Genomic DNA, 20507 nt, shown 5'->3' on the forward strand with positions numbered 1-20507 from the left:
TCCAGATTCCAAAGAGCGTAATTTTGTTCATTAGGGGCCGACACCGAAAAGAGTGTTCATGAAATAACTCGGACCAGATGGGCTAATTTGGGCCGTCCGGCCCAATTACATCAGAGAGCGAGGTTGGGATTTCTAAGAAGGTTTGCAACTTTTGCCGGCCACACATTTCCTAAAGCCTTTCTACATATACTGACATAGCGACCAAAAGAAGAAAAATGAAAAAAAAAAAAAGGAAATCAACACATCGGATGTGGGGAAATTGTCCAATTAGTCATGAATCTATTAAGCTGTTGTCAACTCAGTCCTAAATTATTCAATTTAGTCATGATTCTTTGCGCGAAAATCCTATATAGTCCTTTCGGTCAATTTTCGTCGTAAATCGCTGACGTGGAATTGTGCCACGCAGGATTGCCGACGACGACCGGACCACCACGTCGGGGGTTATTCTAGCGAAAATTAACTGGAAATACTATATTGAAATTTCGTACCAAGGTTTAGGACCGAATTGGCAAAATAGAAAAGTTTAGGACGAAATTGGTATATGTACAATAAGTTTAAGATTGTTTGTGTAATTTACCCCAGCAGGTGAATATATAAGATTTCCTATAGCTGAAAAAACGGTTCAAAGTTCAAACTACGTTTGAAAAAAAAAACGTTGAACTGCTGAGAGGTGCAGGTATCGCATGGATTGACGAGGCATCGGAACGTGAATTCTTCTTTAACAGCCATTACAATCTCAAAAACCATTCAGTTGTGTTGTGCATATTACAGGCTCAAGCTCCAAACAGTAACGTTCAAGGATAACTTCATACTTGGACGTTTCTCTCTCGATTATCAATGTCGTCCGGGACTCATTAGTGTCGTGTTTTTCTGTTTTCTCTGTCGTATCTTCCTTTTCCACTCTGGAAAAGAGTGGACGAATGAGATGGAGAAAAAAAATACGGAGAAAGCTTGAATTAGGGTAATCGGTTCATGGCAGGTAGGTTCTAGACCGAAGAACTGGAAACCGAACCGGTCAACCCTAGAACCGATACCGTATTGGCCGGTTTCAGCGTTGATTCGGGAATCGACCTACCTTTGTCTTTTTCGGTTTCATTTCTCTATTCAATTGCTCAGCTAGTTTATATAAGCAAATCTCATTTAAGCAACGGAAATTTAACACGGAGTTGGCAGAAGACAGGCATTCCCAAGACCACGAAGTAAAGCATGTTATCAAAGTATTGAACGAATGCGATGGCAATTGCAACATTGTTGAAAATGTTGTTGCAGAAATGCAAATGCGGCAGCATCAAGGCCGGCTCTTTGTAAGACCGGTTCGGTCCGATTACTAATCCGTAATAGTTCTACTATATGGGAGGACATGCACTTCTACGATCTCTTAAATATATCATAAGACGCTTCGTTATAATTATATATATAAACGTTGTAACGAGTCGATTGCAAGACAAATTGCCGTAACTTAATACAAAAGAGTTAGTAAAAATAAGTGGGTACCATAAATAGCAACGTACATGATATATTCTCGGGAATCATTTATGGAACCGATAGAGATTGAAAATACAAGGAACTAAATTTTAAGGGCCCCCCCGCAGCAATTGTTCTTCGCGGTTCGGCGAAACACTTGCGGATCGCGTCTCTTGTCAAACTCGATTTACCAATTCACCCCTCTGTTCTATCTTCAAAATCGATGCGACGGGGGTCTAGTCGAGGCCGAAAGGGTAATTTTCAAAAGGAAAAGAGTATTATTTTTCTTTTTCTCTCCAATATTTTTTTTTTTTCCCTCTTCCAAACAACTCCCGAGGAGAATTCAAACTCCACCACCACTTCGCAATTTCTTCTTCACTTAGGATTCTATTTCTTCCTCTGCAATCTTCTCGCTCCGAACATGACAGTTCGCCGCCTCCTTTTCAATCTTCTACGCATCGGCCCCAACGGCGGGCGGGGGGGACCAAAAAGGACAGCGACGTGGGGAGGGTGGGGTGGTGGGAAGGGGGGGGAATCTGTGCCTTTCTTCCCGGGGGACGGCGAGAGAAGCGAAGCGGCGGGGGGCCCGACCCCGGTGGAATTGGGGGCGACCTTGAAGCGGGCCAACCGCCGGCCCTCCGCGATGTTGATAGTAGCGGCTCTCCAGTTATCTAATTTTCTTATCCTCCGTTTCCCTTCCATCCCAAACTTGCCAAGATTCGCCTCCCGGGTCACCGTTTTCCGGAAGCCACGTGTTGCCGCACACCCGCCCCACATCTTCTTTGCCGGCCCCTCCCCCACCACCACCGACCTAATCCCATCATGTCGGCAAGCGCTTTGCATCCAAAAGAAAATTCATAGGACGATGCTATTAAATTGACATATCAAGTGATGTGCTCAACTTTTGATAAAATGTTGAGTATACAGCCTTGTCATTTGAAAATTCATTTAATTGATTTGAATGTTCTAATATGTTAATTAGTAAATCGGTGCTAGTATTTTAGCGGTGCATCTATCGCTCAAAGGTACGTTACAACGACTATCAATCGATCAATGCATGTATTGGACCTGAAAAGATGAGAAAGTACATATATGTTACAGTGAGGACATTTTGTTCATTCAACGATTTTATGTCGATATGACGTGTGGAATCGTATCCGTTGGAATTGTTTTTTTTTTCCGATGTTATTTCTAGTTTTTTTTATTTGTTTGATATTTTAAGAGCTCATCTTCTGAGTAAAATTTTCCTTACTAGAGCAGAAATATGAATTTCTTTACGGAATGAATATAGTCGTCAAAATTACAAAAAGAAAAATGTGGTGTTGTCCTAATCTTACTCGTGAAGCTTTATTGCAATTGCGAAATTCGTCCTTTTCTCCCCTGAGCGTATAAATAGGCTCATTAAAATTCAAGCTTTTTGTAAGTGAAGACAATTATACTATACAAGCTCATTAATGCTATTAAGTTCATACTAAACATTCCAAACGACCCTTTGCTCGAAAAGCCAAGCTTTGAATTGAGTCGGAGAATTGTTTTTCCTAAAAAATATGTTTATTTTTAATTACTGGAAAAATAACAAAATGTTCATCTAACGGTTTATTTTTTAAAAAATAACTTGCATAACGTGAATAAAAGAAAATAATGTTAAGGTTTTTTCTTTAAAAAAAAATTCCCTGCAATTAACATTTTGAATTTTATCAACGTTTCATTATGTTGAATGGGAATTGGAGTCTAATCGTGCCTGCGCGTAACATGTGCATGAAAACTAGTATCGATTATCGGTGAATATTAATTATTGCGAATACTAAGAAATGTACGGTTGTCACAGTTGTCACCGGCGACAACACCTTCATCCTGCAATATATTCTTTACCCTAAACTTGCTTGTTCGATATTGATCAATGTTAGCAAACGATATCTTTGCACCAAAAAGTGATCAAGTTGCCGATATGGATAAACACATGACTAGAGCGTGAGTATTATCAAGCACGTGACTAAAGCGATGTATGGGTAGCAAGGGTCGACAAAAATACTGATTAATGAGATTGGCAAGCTGTCAAGGTATCAAGAGAAAGTTAGATGCATAGCGAATATCAATTACAGGAGGGAAGTTGTAGAAAAACAAAGTGATTGAGGACGTGCAGCAATAGGCACACGTTTTCGAAAGAATAGACGTGCAAGGAGAAGACATAACATTGTGAGAATATGGGCAGAACTTTCGGATATGTAGGAACATGGGTGCAATCATTGAAAAACCGCTCTGGAACAGTTATGGCACTACTACTATAAATACCAGCCTAGGCAAGGGTCGCCCTCGCCTGGGCTGGCCTGGGCGCTCGCCCGACGCCAGCGAGGGCGGCCCTCACCTAACACGGGCTGGGTGGCCCTCGCCCGACACCGACGCCAGCGGAGGTCGCCCGACCAGGCGCGGCTAAGAGGGAAGAAGAAAAAATGAAAAAGAAAAAAGAAAAAGGAAAAGAAAAAGCAAGTAAAAAAATAAAAAATATATATACATATAATTTTTTTTTACTAAAATATCTCTTCTCCGATGACGGAATAGTCACCGACCGGCCAAAAGTTATTATTTGAGACGATTTAGCCACTTCAATTCCTTATTTGAGATAATGTTCACTTTATATCCTTATTTAAGAAAATACCTCTATTTCGAACTCCTTTTTGGAATTTACTCTATTTTCTATTTAGAGTCGACGCACAACCTTTTTTTTTTTTTTTATGACCCAGGGAACCCCGCACGGCCGACAGCCGGGAGTTTTTTTTATGACCCAGGGAACCCCGCACGGCCGACAGCCGGAAGGTAAACTCTGGGGGCGACACGTGCTAGCCACCACACACGTGCACCGGTTAAGTCACCCTGCGGCACCCGGGATTCGAACACTCAACCTTTTGCGAGAGGAAGAGTGCGCGCTCCAACAGCGCCACCCAGGCGGGTGGTGTGCACAACCTATTTCGTTAACTTAAAAACCAAAAAACGACTCCCGATGCAAGGTATTTCGCCGCTTCCAAAATCCATAATGTGAACTGAGGTCGCAGTAGTCCAACGACGCAGCCTTACATCGATCTTAACATGGAAAAAAATCTGCTTTAGTAATCATTAACCAAAGACCAAGACCCTCTGCTCGCAATTTTAGATTGTCGTGGGTGGGAGGGGGGATGTTGAGATTCTTTTCTTAACAGACGACGCAATCAAATCATGTGCCGGGGCACGGTTCCCTAGTCCCTCTTTTGCTTGGCCCTCCTCTCCCCCTCCCCCCCTGCTTCCTTTGACCGGAAACTTTGACCAGTCAACTCACCCGGGCCCCGCATAATTTAACTGACCGGGGACCCTCTATCATCAATTCTAACACTTTGTGGATCAACACTATTGCTTTCCTTAGTTTTTTTTTTTTTTATGATCCTCTAAATTCCCACCATGAAATAATATATTAGGTCCTAAGCAAGACCTTGAAAGGTTTCGTCTCGCTCATCGCACAAATCTCGAGATCACCGGGATAGGTATTCCCTTTTTCTGGTGAAGATAAAAGTTATAAGGAGGAATTGAGAGTATGCGGGCACCGACACGTTATAATAGGGAATGCATTCGTGGAATTCGCTCCATAGGACGGATAGGCCATGAAGGTGAGTGAAAGAAGCTCCCTTACTATTGCTTTCCCATATTTTATAATTTAGGTCCTTAGCAACACTTTGAAAGGCTTCGTCTCGCTCATTGTACGGGTCTCGAGATCACCGGAATATAAAATTTTCAGAGGGTATTCTCTCTTTTCGGTGAAGATAAATTTATAGCAAGAATTGAGGATATGCGGATATCGACATGTTAAAATAAGAAACGACGGTCATGGAATTCGCTCTAAACAAGATGGACGGGCCGCGGAGGTGAGTGAAAGAAGCACCTTTCTTTACTATTGCTTTCCTATATTTTATAATCTGTCAAATTCCCACTATGAATATTAAGTTATTATAAGTCATCAGTGAGTGGTCTTAGGTCAGTATTTATTGTGGATTTAATTAATTTTTATTATTTATTTATTTATAAATTTTAATATATTTAAAGAGGTGGGGGCAGATCCATAGGATCCGAGAGATCTTCGTTTGGATGCGGGAGTGGGATCAATCATTGCGGCCTTATTGTTCCCCGCTCCGGACAGACGGTGACAGGTTAACATTCTTTGCTGGTGTCGTTGGATTTCCCTCCAATCCAAGAATCTTGGCCTCGAAATGGTAAGATACTCGCGATTGGGACGATGAAAAAGTGGCTGAAATCTGAGCCGTCCGATCGCCATTGATTGGCCCGATCATCGTGTCGAGGGGACACACTTGCAGAGGAAGTGCCTTTCATGGTGTCCCCCCCTAACTTGGATTTTGGAGCTCGCAACCTCCGAGTGAAACTTCTTCTCGTGATTCTACAGATGATCGCACCTCGTGAATAGTCCATGCTCAGAAAATGATCACTAGATCACTAGAGACTCGATAAATTCATTCGCGGAATTTTGTATGGTTCATATGGATATTAATTTAATTCTTACAAACGTAACCCTATGCATTAACGACCACGGGGTCATCAAAGTGGAATAAACCGATTACACGGACCGTATGCCGAAGGTGAATTGTTCATTCAATCGACAGACAAAAAAAGATGTTCTTTCGACGAACTTAGAATGCAAATTAAATATTAGATGACCGAATTTTCCCGTGATTTATCCGTTCCATTCATATCTTCATATTTAAAAATAGTCTATCCAGCGCGCATAATATATCGGTCCATCGACCAAAATCTAAAATGCGCACAATGTCGCGGGAACTTGCACCATGAACGCGGATCTCATCCGTCCATTTCCTCTCATCCTTCCATTACACCTGCTCCCTTCTAAAGGGACCACATGAGCACCGAAGCAAGCAAATTCCATGGTGGGCTTGAAGACGTTAATGGGGGGAGGGATGCAGATCGTGAATGGAGAGAGTTCGTTCAAAGATCATTCTACCACTGTCACCACTGTCCCCTCGCATCATCATTAGTCAGCATCATCAGAAAACCTCCACCAATGAAATGATCATAGACCTACCAAACAAGAAAACAAAAAAAACAATTACTTTTGCTCTTGGCTAATTTTTCAAAATACACTAGAAAAAAAATGATGTGATACTGATTTTTATTGGGATGCATCCCATCTGCAACGAAAGATTTCCTCTTTCCAATCATGTAGACAAAGATGCAGCAACACTTGTACAAACAAGGACTGAAACAGACGCACCTACCGCTTACTTCATCAGAGACCCAAACCTTCACGCGCGTGTTTCTTTGTTTCCATTTTCTCAGTAGTGTTCTCATCCTCTTGTTTTCTTGTTTTTCTTCTTTTCTGGCGTTTATTCTATGTTTTTTTCCGGAACACGAGGTTCGTGATGGGGTCTTTGCAGCACTTTGGCGATCGAACAGGGAATGTCGCTGGTGCGTAGGAGGGGTCAATGGGGTCCACGAATAGTTGAAACCACGCGACCGAGAGAGAGAGAGAGAGAGAGAGAGAGAGAGAGAGAGAGAGAGAGAGAGACGGAAGGAGTAATCATCACGTACAGTGATAGATCACAGATGATGGCTCATGTGTTTAAAGCTTGCTCTCGGACAAAGCATTAGAAAATTCCAACATCCATCCTCTCTCTTGCACACAACTGTGGGACTCTCTCTCTCTCGGTTGCTTTATATATCAAGACCAGTCTGCTCACGGATTTCCTACACAAACATTTGATTTCGCCGCTCAAAGCGCTCTCTCTCTCTCTCTCTCTCTCTCTCTCTCTCTCTCTCTCTCTGGTGCTCTGCCTAAAGCTTGTCGCTTGTGCTCTCTCTCGAGTGCGCAAATCAGAAACTGGGGTTTGCTTTGTTCAGTGCATGCATGGATCCTTCAAGTGGAACAAACCAGGTATGCTAGGCAGCATGAAACGTTTCTGAGCTGCCCTTGTTTAGCTCATCTCAAGTCAATCTTTCTTTGTTCCTTTCTTCTTCTTTTTTCCTTTTCTGATGGGTAGTGAAATCCCTATGTCTTCTAAGCTTTTTATATAAAGAGAGAGTATAGTGTGATCAAGAAAAATTGGATAGGTTAAAGTACTTTTTTTGTCTGCCACCACATAGCCTAGTTACAATTGCATGTTTTCTCTCGACAGTTTTTTGTGTGCAAAAATCACCTCCTTTGAATCTAATGGTGATCGAGATGCTTCATTTGGATGAAAAGTGATGAAGCAAAACAAAGGCAATGATAAGACTCCAACTACAATAGGCAATCAAAGAGTCCTACATATTCATATTCATCCATTATTGGACTAGAAATTTGCTCACCACCGCAAGAAAAGTACCAAGCCCATTTCTTCTCAACACTTAATATGCAAGAAAGATATAGATGGGTGTTTTTTTATCTTTTTCACGCACGCGTGAGAGAAAATCCTTGACTTCATCCATCTGATTTGCTGTGTTGTTTGGTCATGCAGGAAATGGGAGCTCATTCATTGGAGAGCATGTTGATATGCCCTAAAACACAGCAAGATCAGAGGAAGCCAAGGCCTCAGCCAGAAGAGGCACTCAAGTGCCCAAGGTGCGAGTCCACCAACACCAAGTTCTGCTACTACAACAACTACAGTCTCTCGCAGCCCAGGTATTTTTGCAAGTCCTGTCGAAGGTATTGGACCAAAGGAGGGACCCTGAGGAATGTTCCTGTCGGTGGAGGATGCAGGAAGAACCGTAGGACCTCGTCCTCATCATCATCATCCAGAAGAGCCCAAGACCAAGGAGGACTAATCTCAGCGTTGATCAACAACAACGATAACAACACCACAAACCCATTTACAACCTTGCACTCTCTAACTTATGATCAGTCCAGTGATCCCATGTCCCTTCCATTCCTTGGTCTTCACAGGTTCCCATTCAGTGGCCAGCTTGGGCCTCATGAACCGAGCCATGATATCCTCTCCTATGCCAACAGATCAAAGAACGGCCATGATGACATGAATGGAGGCTTTCTTGATTCCCTGAAGCACGGGTTTGGCTTGCTTGAGAACACCCAGAATAATGATAACGACAGCCATCATCGTCAGAATCTGTATTATGGGTATGGATCAGATGTGATGAACAAAAACATGGGAGATCCAGTGGACAGTGGTGGTGCTCCATCATCATGTGATCATGAAATGATGAGCCCTGCCGGTTCTGCAAATGAAGCTCTTGGAGCAACATCGATGAAGCAAGAGCTGTTTTGTCCTGATAGAGAAGGCGCAAATAGGTTTTCGTGGGGGAGTCCGTGGCAGATTCATGGAGATCAATATCACGGGAATGGTGTAATGGGTGACGTTAATTCAGGGAGGGGAAGTTGGAATGGTCTTGGTTCATCTTGGTATGGGCTTCTCAATAGCCCTCTCATGTAGTGTCGTGTCCTACAGTTTCAAATGTTTAAACCTTGAAAAGAAATGCAGTAGATTAGAATGTTTTGTTCTATCTGCACGATCAGGCCCAACTGAATCATCTCAGGAATTCTTCTTCGTTTTTTTCCCTTCTCAAATTTTTTGATTTCTCCTTAATTTGTGCTACTGAAATGTTGAGTTTGTCTGAAATCGATCAGGAAGGAGCATGTACTGTCATTCTTCAGTGAAGAAAAGAGAATGAGTAGAGTTTTGAGAATGATTTTACGTGGTCTGTTGTGCAGTCTGAGTTCTCCGAGACTTCAGTTGATTTGCTTAGTTTTGAGCACTGACTTCAGATGATTCGCAGAGTTTTGAGCACTTCTTTTACATGATTGTTGCAGGTTTCAGAATGTTGAACCGGGCTGGTGAATATATATATTGTCTATTGATTGATAATTAGCACCATATTCTACATGACGGTGGATGAATTCCCCAAGAAATTCTATCGTCCAACAAGGAACGGATTCTCGGATTGTAACAGATTGTATACTTACATTTTATTGTAACTCCTATGTAAAATGTTGTATCGCGCAATCTCAAAAACTTTACGATCTATGGGCGAAGTTTACTATTTTTTTAAGCTAACAGTCGTCGAGGGATCGAGAGTCCGCTTCCCTAGGATCTTTGGAAATGTCCTTCATTTTCTATGCGGTGGCGATTTTTTGAAGATTGAACTAGCACTAATACCAAGGCGGATTTTGCTTCTGAAATCGGACATTATCTGGGTTTCACATGAAACAATCGTCGGTGATTGTCTCTTACGTCATTTTGGATTGATCACAGGTAGATTACTCATCGTTTTAAAGTTTGTTTGACCACTTTACAAGAGAGGGGGATCAAATAGGATATAATTTTTTTATGTAGCTACTATGTCGGATGAATTAATTGCAATTTAGAAGTCACGTGACACTTGGATTCAATTGAATATGTTAGTACGCTAGGCAATTTTTTATATATCAATCTTAAAGCGTATCGTCCGACTGAATTATCCAGAGCGGATATTTCTAATTAAACGCACGAGGCTATATAGGTAAGAAGAGATTTGAGATTTCTCGAGAGGATCGATCTTGTCGGTCCAGTTCTGTGCATGTCAAGGTCGTACCCTTGGGCCACATTTCCAGATTCAACGACAATTGTTTGGACTCCCTTTGTCCATTTTCGTTCATTATTTCCTTGTGATCCTTTTCTTCCTGCCATGCTGTTGTTTTCAAATGTGCCCCACGGGGTCGACCCGGACCATCCGACCAGCAATCACATCCAAATATAGGTGCGAGGGAAAACGATGGATGTGGGCATCTTTGGCTTTGGTTCAAAGAACCTGGTAAAACCGCCCCGTGAACATCGGCACCGCAAGTCCAAGATGTCGGCAACAAGCCCTCTGCCCGCATTGATTGCACAGAAGGCGACTCCCGTCGCTCAGCTGAACGGAGATTGGATGCTTCACCTCTCTGGTCGAAGAAGAACAGATGTGGCGCCACCACAATAGCACCCTCCCCCCGGTTGCATTATTTTCGTCTGGTTTGAATTTTATGTTCACCTGCCTAAGACTTTAGGAGCTCAATGAGCAGAATTCTTAGAGACGAGGAGAAAAAATTGGCCACGGGCAGAAGGAATGACGGGCACTCGCTGAAAGCATCATGCATATGGCCGCTCGCCAGCCGGTCACATCTGATAAGCTGGATGAGTAGATTGCAGTTATTGTTTACATGACAACGACTTTAAACCTCGATGTACGATTAGGATCCGCTAGATACATGATTATGATCAGCTAGACAAATGATTGTCGTTATCTGATAAGGAATCTGCATTGATCTACATTAATTTTCGATGTGGGGGTAAACAATTTTCTCCAATGTGCGACTGATGCGTGTTTGAGCCACGCAATGTTTTTGTTTATAATGAAATGACCGCTCAAGTTAGCGATTTTGGTTCGGCAAGGCTGGTGTCGAGGTTGGTAAAGATCACGGCAAGGCTGGTGTCGAGGTTGGTAAAGATCACGCGAGTCAATTTAGCTCACTCGGTATCAAGGGAACCATAGGATATGCAGCTCCAGATACTCTTCATCATGATTTTGCTTCTGGTGATATTATGATATTGACCATACAAATGGTGAAGAGTACTGATGATTGATGGTTCCTTTTTTTCTGAATAGCAGAGTATGGCATGGGAGCTGAGGTGTCGAGTCTCGGAGATGTGTACAGCTAAGGGAATCCTCTCGCTCGAGTTGTTCACCGGGAGAAGACCAACCGGCGAATTATTCAGACATGAAACAAACCTGCACAAGTATGCTAGGTCGGCATTGCCTGATTGTGTCCTTGTGTTTGTGGACCAAATGATCCGGCAAGAGATCTTTGAAGAAGTAGAAGAGGACACTTGCAATGTCCTATTCCAGCAATTCGGCGAGCAAGCAAAATCAAATTTTTGGTCTCCGTGCTAAAAGCGGGAGCTGTTGGGAAAATTGTGTTAGGAGGAAATGGAATCGAAATGTAGTCGGAATTTGAGGCGTGTAATCACTATCTTTTAAGATCAATTTGTCCCACGAAGTTGCTATAGGTTACTGGCAAATTCTCTTCAGGATACAACAAAGTCACAGTGAGAATACTGGATAACAATTCCAGTAAATTTCCTAAAACTCTATGCAAAATAATTGAGAAAATGGCTGTCTCGTTTTTCTCTTAAGAAAGACGAAAATGAAGGGAGTTATGTTCATTTATCAATTAAAGAAAATTGTCCAATATATATAAGCAAATAGAACACATCTCTTGGTGTCTAACTGACAATACGGACACACCTATTCATGTTCGAAAAACTGCAATTCGGACATAACCTTTCGTATTTGAAAAACCGCCATTCGGACACAACCGTTTATGTCCAAAAAGTTGTGATTCGGACACAACTTTTTGAGCATGAAAACTGTCAATTTTGGATATACCTTTTCGTGTCCTAAAATTGACAGTTTTGCCCAAACAATCATTAAAAAAAACAAATAAAATAAAAATAGATTGTTGATTAAGGCTTATAAAATGCGAGTATTGGGGGGTCTAGGCCACTCACCCTTTTTTTTCTCTATTTAAAATAAAAGATAATACCTTAATTTATAAATAGATCAAAATTTTCATTTATTTCCTATGTGGGACAAGGAAAATGCCTTGTTTGTTTTACAAACAAAAACCAACAGGAGCAACATGCTCAGAAGAATCATCTCGACAAAGAATGAACAAGAGAGCCGTTTTAGCGGATTTGCTTTCACTCTGAGATAAATCTATCTTGGAACTGAAGTGCAGGGAAGCTCCTGATATGGACAATGCTAGTTTAAATGATCCTCATTTACAACAGCAAGCCTTCACATCCTATTCTGCTAGTGTGGTTGTAATGGAATTCTGTGGTCACATTGACCAAACCATATAAATTTGATGTCTAATTATTTTGTTCTCGTTCCGTTTGTTTTGTATCGATCCACTTGTTTTCGCAACAAATTCATATGGTCATTGTTTACTTTTTTGTTGATTTTTTCTTCGTCAATATGAGCGAAAGAAGGATTCTTGACATATGCTCCCACACAATTTCCCGCTAAACAATCACTCGATCTCAATAGAATACATAAATCCTAACAGATAATTTTCTTCTTATATTGTCTCAAAATGCAATTCAACGAACACGGGTCGTGCCTTTGAAGCGACTCGACGGCCTCTGCACCAATTTTACGTGAAAGCCAAAATTCTTCAAGACCTCAAGGCATTTATATCCAACAGAAGAAACCCTTCAGTCAAAGTAATATGTGGCCGAATCATAGTCCAATAAAAAGTCCATGTTGGGACTTTCCACCTTCAGGCCGAACACTCCAACACCCACATATGGCTGTCGGACTTCGAGCAGTCCATACACTCCGATTCGATTCGAGTTTTCCATAGATGCACTTCATTCGGGTCATATTTAGTTCAACGAGCACAAGCTCGAGACATAATTTTTACCAAAATTCATCCACATCTCACAAAGAACGATGCAAGGATGAATGCGAATTTAATTGCACTAAAGCTGATATCTTTAACTATATACGCGATAGAGCTATGTCAGTCAGCACCCAAGTATGGCATTTTCGGACACCAAACTAGATGATCGTATAGGCATAGAATTCTGTAGTTAGTAAATATCCCTGGGAAAATTAAGAACTTCAAAGTTGTAAATTGCGTAAAACGACTAGAGAAAATCAGAAGCCATTTCACATATTGAAGAAAAATCAAAGGGTATCAAGTTTTCCTCGAGAGGCAGACAACAACAGAGCCTGCACTCGCAGCTTCTAATTCTACGACAAACTTCGTATATGCAGACAGAAACAGCATAGAGACAGCATTCCCACAGCATGGAAGGAAGGGGTTCGAGTAGCCAAAAGAAATCCAAACACCTAGGTCGCTGATGGGACCAAGTAATTGAACATCTCAAATCCATAGTTGATGCAGCCAAACTAGTTAAGTAGAATGATAAAGTTCCTCTCCCTAACCGATATCCTTCTAACCTAAGGCATAAACTCATAATTGTATGCAACATTGCATACCGTCCCGAAATGGCCACCGCCAAGACATATGTACTCAACGGGGGGGCGTACTAAGTAAACTGCAGTACTTCTGCTGTTGCATCCTACTACAAACTTCGGAGAAGATCCGAGTAATGACTCTGAAGCCAATACAATCGCTCCTCTTCAACTTGCTGGAAAAAGGAAAAAAATATTCAGCGAGTAAATATGCAAATGCACAATTGTTTATTGCGGCAAAAACTAGCAAGCAAGCATCACCTGACTCATTCTCTCCTATTTTTGTGGTTTTTTCCAGAGTACTCCTATCTTCTTCAGCATGTTCCCGTTCTTCTTTTTCAGCATATCGTCATCCATGTCTTCTGCATAAGGCGAGCTTATCCTGCCTGTTATAGGATTGTAACTGCTGTCAAGAGAACCAGTTCTATCCATAAACTTCCCATTGTTCCCAGTTGAAAGCATCGCCGCAGCTGCCTCTGCAGCTTTCCTCCACTGATCAGACTGCACCTTTAACCTTCTTAACTCACCCTCCATTTCCGTACCTGTCGCCTGTGCTGCCTCAAGCTGCTCCGTTACTCTTGCTGCCCTCCGGTTGCTCTTTTCTGCCTCCTCCATGATGAAGCTGAGCTTTGTGAGAGCCTCTCTTTCTGCAGCTCTTGCTGCTTCTACTTGTGCGGCCACATCATCGTTCATCTTAGCCTTGTCAGTTTCCCCCTTCTTGAGCTCTAGCTTCATTGTTTTGTTCTCCTCTGATATATGCTGCAGTTCCGTCTCCTTATCCATCAGATTTGCTTTCACTTCTGATAACTCTTCCCGAAGTTTCTTCAGCTCCCTTTCCAGTGTGGATTCTTTCTGGAGGGACAGGGTGTTCTCGAGCTTTGAACTTAGCCCTTCATTCTCTTCTAGAACGCCTTGCAGTTCAGTTTCTTTATCCATCAGGTGCGCCTTCAAATCTTCAATATTAGCTCTTGCTTTGTACAACTCTGCCTCCAATGCAGCTTCTCTGGCACCTGATGCGGATTTCATCTGCTCCATCAGTTCATAAGCACTCTTTATTTGCACAGTGCTCTCAGCATGGTCTTCACGGTGTTTGCTTTCAGCAGCTTCAAGTGCAGACCTCAGATGTCTGATCTCATATCCAAGAGTAGAAAGCTCTTCTTCCAGCTGGTTGGCTTCTTTGGTCTTCTGATGTTGGCCAGTTTCCAGCTCTAGATCCATATCATCTGAAGGATTCGAAATCTTGTTCCCGCCAGCATGTGCGAGGTCCGTTTTGAGTTTGCTAACTAACCCTTCGAGTAAGTTCACGCGTTCCTTTGACTGATCCAGCTCAGAAGTAATTGAATTGTAATCTTCCACAGCTTTCATCCCGTCCAACCTGAGTGCTTCCACGGTTGCTTTGGCGGTACCCAGCTGCGACAGGGTTTCATTAATGAGTACTTGGGCCTGTGCTTCTGATTCCTTGCAATCTTTAAGCTGGGTTTTCATGTTTTCTACCAGTGACAGAGTTTCGGCCAGATTCCCTTTCAAGCTTTGGAGCTCCATATTTGCTGATTCTGCGTGCTTTGTTTGCGCAGCCTCAGACTGTGCAACCATTTCCAGCTCAGTTTTAAGCCTCTGAATCTCATCCACAGCTGATGCTAGAGCAGCTGAGTCAACTGATAGCTGCTTCTGGATAACCTCAAGCTCAGACTGCAATGCTTGTTCCCGTTCTTCTGAGGCTTTTTGAAACTCGGTTACACGAGATTCCTCAGATGCAGAGTGCTCCACAATACGCTCCTCTGAGTCATCAAGCTTTGAAGATATGTCATATAACTGCTTCTTGGATTCCTCTGCATCTTGCAAGGCTTTATTCTTGCAAGATTCAGAAAAATTTAGCTGGTCCTTGGTTTTCTTCAGCTCCTCCTGAAGTTGTGAAACCTGAGATTCCAACTCCGATATTCGAGATGGACGTTTCTTCTGGATCAAAACAAGGAAAAAGTACGCAGATGATTAGTTCAAAACCTTCATCTAAATATGCTAAGCAACAGCATCTATTCCGTTTTTTCAGTGTTTATGACGTGACACCGAGACAGAGAAAACCCTCAAGCCTTGATCGTCACGGAGGCCAGTACTAGCTAAGGAGAGATCAATAAAGATCGTTTGTGAACAGAAAATGAAGCACTGGCAAGCTGCATTAGTTTATCTAGATTCGGGAACTTGCTACATAGAACAGTAGAGGGAAATTGGGTTGAAACAATCTATGCAAGTACCTCAGATAGCGGGCTTCTAGGTGACCTGCGCTCAACCACCTTGGGACTTCTTTCTTTTGGTGTTCTAGTGGCTTGATTTGAAGAAGATGCAGAATCAGATTCCGATGTGGTTGTCTTCAGTTGGCGTACAGCACGGGGAGAGACTCTCTGAGGGACTTCTAAACCAGTTCTGCCATCAGAGTGTATGAAGGCAGACACCCAAGAGAAGCATGTCAATGGTCGCAGACATGAGCAAAGGAAGAAACAGTCTCTTCAAGCAGGCAACGTGCACATTCACAACATTATGTTAAAAACGGATTCAGGGGAAAGCAAGCTGCTTATAGGTGCCTTAACACAAGTTCATATTAGAAGCCAAGCATATCCATAGATTTAGCTTCACAACTAGGAGGTTTTGGGCGAACCCAGTAAATGGGTGAACCCAGAAGAAACCTGAATTTAGAGGTTTTGGCATGCACTGCATGGGGTCAGAAAAATAGTGTTATACTGGTTTATAATCACACATAGCACCACACCCCCCCAAAAAAAAAGAAAAAAAATCCTGAAATAGTCAATAAGCATATGACAATTTCTCTTCATAAAAGCATATCGATAACATCATCAAAGTTCACGAAAAAAACTGAGTGCATTCATAATGCTTGCCGTCAACATTTGATGAACCAAACAATTAAGCAAAGCAATGAAAAAGCTTGTATCCACCCACCACGATGAGCTTAGGGAAAATTCCAATGCTCTACTTATCACTGCATGAGCTCTAAATGTCTCGACAACAGCACCTGTGGACTTTAGATGGCCTCGCACAACATCATCTTAAGGCAAGATATGAGACAAACCTTTTCTTGATGCTGAATAGGCTTAAAGACAAGGAATTTCCACCAGCTTGAAAGGGTTGTTCTAGGAGCAAGTACTCAGCGAAAGGGACGGTAAATCTTTAAAGAAATAATACAAGACAAAGCTGATTCTCCAAAAGGCTAGAATGCCGAAACATATAGGAAACACAGTTCACATCCAGCTCAAAGTTTCAGAAATGGAAAGAAAGATCAGCATTGATAAGTCAGTTACCAAACAGGCATCTCGAGTTCATCCAACCAGCAAATGTGAGAAAAGAGAAGAAATTAAAGGAGGGTCCAAAGTTACCTCGCTTTTGGGGTCTGCATGGTTTGACCACACCCACAAGTCACAGAGGATGTAATGCCTTAACAGCTTCAGTGCTGGCCTGACCCACAAAGAGATTTCACCATTTCAACCACAAGAAGGAAAAAATCACAAGAGAATCCAATGTGATGCCATGAATGGTACATGCTCAGAAATTAATGGGTTCATGAGGGGCATGTGCATGTGCTCTCCATCCATCCATGAATCCATAAAGCCAAAAGGAGGTACCAACCGAGGAACAACTCGATGCCTCAAAGGCATGCCGTAATTAATATCTCACACATACAGTCCAAGAAACAGTCCATAAATTAACCAAAGCAGTGCTGTGTAATGTCATCTCTGCCCCTCCGATGCTTCCCCGATCCAACCATTGGATAGACCAGAAAGACAAACACCCATCATTGCCATAAGTAACCCACAGGGGGACCTCCCGCACAGAGACGAACGGCGACCCAAATTACACAAAAGACCCCTCGATCCTTCCCCATTTTCTCACGCGTCGGCGCGCGTCAGCGGGTAGGGGCAGTTTAGTAAAATCGCGCGGCTGACTGGAGAAAAGGTTTGCAGTTTTCACCTCCATGTCTGCCGTGAAAGCAGGGTAATGCGATGTGAGGTGTGTGTGTGGGGTTCGCTCGAAATCTTGAAGCGAGTAAAAAAGAACTCCACTTTCTAAACACGCCGCTGATTATGTAAGAGGAAATAGAAAAATACTTTCCGGGAAAAATCGGAGGAGCATACTATTTTCCCGCATACGGATCTGAAAGGAAAAGCGAGGAGAAAAGGCAGAGATAAACCCCACCAGAGAAGGGGATGAAAATGCAGATAATTTTTGGCAGTTGTGCTTTGCTCACGAAATGGCTTTTCGGGTTTCTTCCTTTTCCTGAAATGTGCTCGAGTCTTTAACCGGAGAAAAGAAGGCACGAAAGGCGAAAAAAGGAAGCAATGTAGGCAAAATGCTTTCGAAATTTAGCTGTAGCGTTGGTTCAAGCTCGCCCTCTGCAACCCAAAAACCGCAAAGCTTGCACAGTGAAAAGGGAGCTCAAAAGGGAACATCATGGGCAACAGGGGACAAAAGTCAACCGAAACTCTCGACCCTTTTGCTCACTCGAAACAAAAGAAGACAATGTCAAAGCCATCATGCTACTTCTGAAGAAAAAATACAAACAAGGATGCAAGTTCCTTTTTTTTTTTTGGACGCCGTTGAAGCAAGTAGAGCACCGCACTTTAGCAAAACGGTAGATGGTTACCGGAGCGAGAGGCAGCGGACCGCTCTGCTCAGAGGAGAGGGAAACCGGCCGTGGAAAAGGAAAGCGAGCTTCTCTGCTTCGAGCTTCTCTGCTGCTGCTTCTGCTTCTGCTTCGTTTGGCTCTTCTGCTTGCTCCTCCTTCTTCCTTGCTTCTTGCTTCTTCTTCTACTTCCTAGTGCGGTTCCCGAGGCGCTTTCGCTTTCACATATTTTGAATTTTCCGTTTTGGATGTTTTCCCTTTTTTTTGGAGCGTAGTGGGTGAGCGTGGGAGATGAGCTGGTGACTGCTGATATAGAAAGAGAGAGAGAGACAGAGATGAATCCACCTTTGTATTCTGAGAAATTTCGCTGCACGACAAATCATGGGTGTTGGGATTTTTTCTTGTACATTTCGATCTACGTACATTTTATAAAGATTGTTATTAATGACTGGTTTCGTCTGAATAAAGAAAAAGAAAATAATGGATTAATAATGTCCGGTGCGTATTTGGTGCATCATTTTTTTTTTGCACGCCTCAATTTTTCTCGATGTCAACATAAGATTATTCTGATCTTAGGCTGTGTTCGTTTGCGGAAAAATATTTTTTCGAAAAATATTTTTCGCGTTTTTCGGTGTTCGGGGGCGGAAAATGTTTTCCGTCGGTAAACATTTTCCTTCCCCACCCCCAAATCCTCAATTGTTTTGAGGAAAATGATTTCCTCTTTTCGTAAAGAGGAAATCATTTTCCCCCAAATTGAAGGCAAAATTACTTATGGGAGGGAAAATATTTTCCGTGGGAGAGGAAGTTGATTGCCGGTCACCACTGTTGGCCGCCGGTGCATTGGCCGCCCGCCGCCGCCGCTTAGCCGCCGGTCGCCGGCCCGCCGCCGCCGCGGTCACCGCCGCCACGGCCGGTCGCGCGGCCACCGCATGGCCGGTCGCCGGTAGCCGGCCGCCGCCGCCGGTCGCCGATGAAAAATATTTTCCGAAAATTTTTCATATTGATCGCCGAACACCGGAAAATTATGTTCCGAGAAAACATTTTCCAGGAAAATGACTTCCGGAAAAATATTTTCCAAAAGAAGAATATTTTCCGCCAAACGAACGGAGCCTTGCTGATTAATTTGACTATTTTAATTGATAATGATAAAATGACGAGTGTGAAACTGAGGTACACAAGGCTGTTTTTTTCAGAGACATATTCGACATTACTTTGCATGGCGATACAAACTTTATATGGTTCAAGAGCCTAAAACATAAAAAGTTAGATGCAATGAGAACCTCCTACTTTGAATATTTAAATATTCTGTCAGTAAATGAGGGTCTGAGAAAATATGAGCTCACGGTTTCCTATTTTGATTTCGTATGAGATTTTGTGGGTTTATTATCAATTATTCTGAAAATTTAAATATTAGATAAATACGTGATTTCATATATAAATACTCTAACAAGAAAGAAGAAAGGCATAAGCGGTGAAATCTTAGGACAAACAAAAATATCATGAACATAGAAGAGGTGTGATTATTTATAATTCAAAAAATAAACAAGGCCAATTTGACTAATTTTTCAAATTAAAGCGATGAACATTGAGATCAGATCACATATTATCGGGCATAGTACGGGAAACAGCTTTTCTTTTTTCTCACTTTCACGGAGGAGATTGAAAAATGTCTCGTCATTTCGCAGGATGTTTTCTTTTTTAACAGGAAATTTCCAAGCACATAGTGGTTGGAGAAAACCATTGAAGGGTCGCTCCTGTGTCGTGCTGAAAGTGACAAGAGGAGCTAGCTAGCTAGGGGGGGGGGGGCGATTTGAAAGGCAGTACGGTCAACTTCAGGAAGCGGGATCGCAAAATTTGTAAATTTTTGGCCAAAAAAATTTACTAAATTGATTTATTAGATAATGTAACATAATGCAGCTCTAATTCCAAATCGACGGTTCATGTCCAAATTCAATGAGACTTTGTCCCAACAAGTTACAAAGCAACTTATCGAAAAAATTTCCAAGTATTTCCAACGGATAGGAACTCAACCTCTATGCACACTTGGGACGCATCGAAAGCAAGCGATACATAAGAACAATTGACACTTAAATGCCAGACCCACAGGATTGAAAAAGATAATCCAGTTGCTTTTCCGTTAACAATGAGATAAACCGACCGAAGAATGGTGGACAAACTTATATCTTGCATCAACTGTGGAGATCACCCAATCCATGGCAAATTAGGTTCAAATAAAAATTCCATCAAAGCCGATTTTTCAATTTGTATCGAGTTCAAAAGATCCGGGCACAAATTTGTTTGGTCTCCATGGTAATCCGTGCGGTTCGATCTAACAAAGTTCCTTTTCTTTTTTTTGGTCAAAACGATCTAACAAAGTTCATGAAGCACACTTTTTGACGTTAGGCTCGTGTCACTCGTGCTGTGAGCAGTGAGC

The 20507-nt window shown here is 42.3% G+C and overlaps 2 protein-coding genes across 2 annotated transcripts; one reads left to right on the plus strand and one right to left on the minus strand.

Annotated features, from left to right (window-relative positions):
• The first annotated feature begins 7037 nt into the window (after positions 1-7037).
• On the plus strand, positions 7038-9144 carry LOC115664784 (dof zinc finger protein DOF2.1-like). The gene is made up of 2 exons (XM_030586668.2): positions 7038-7390; positions 7953-9144. Exons 1-2 carry the CDS (start codon positions 7364-7366, stop codon positions 8880-8882), a joined length of 957 nt encoding a protein of 318 aa, XP_030442528.1. The 5' UTR covers positions 7038-7363; the 3' UTR covers positions 8883-9144.
• Positions 9145-13116: 3972 nt separating this feature from the next.
• LOC115664783 (interactor of constitutive active ROPs 3) lies at positions 13117-18373 on the minus strand. The gene is made up of 5 exons (XM_030586667.2): positions 18095-18373; positions 16830-16908; positions 15696-15864; positions 13708-15402; positions 13117-13622 (listed from the first exon to the last, which is right to left on the minus strand). Exons 2-4 carry the CDS (start codon positions 16847-16849, stop codon positions 13723-13725), a joined length of 1869 nt encoding a protein of 622 aa, XP_030442527.1. The 5' UTR covers positions 16850-16908; positions 18095-18373; the 3' UTR covers positions 13117-13622; positions 13708-13722.
• Between the last annotated feature and the right edge of the window lie 2134 nt (positions 18374-20507).

Source organism: Syzygium oleosum, unplaced genomic scaffold, assembly GCF_021117445.2.
Source record: "Syzygium oleosum isolate NSW1041296 unplaced genomic scaffold, Sole_v2.1 Sole_v2.03, whole genome shotgun sequence".
Lineage (NCBI taxonomy): Eukaryota > Viridiplantae > Streptophyta > Magnoliopsida > Myrtales > Myrtaceae > Syzygium > Syzygium oleosum.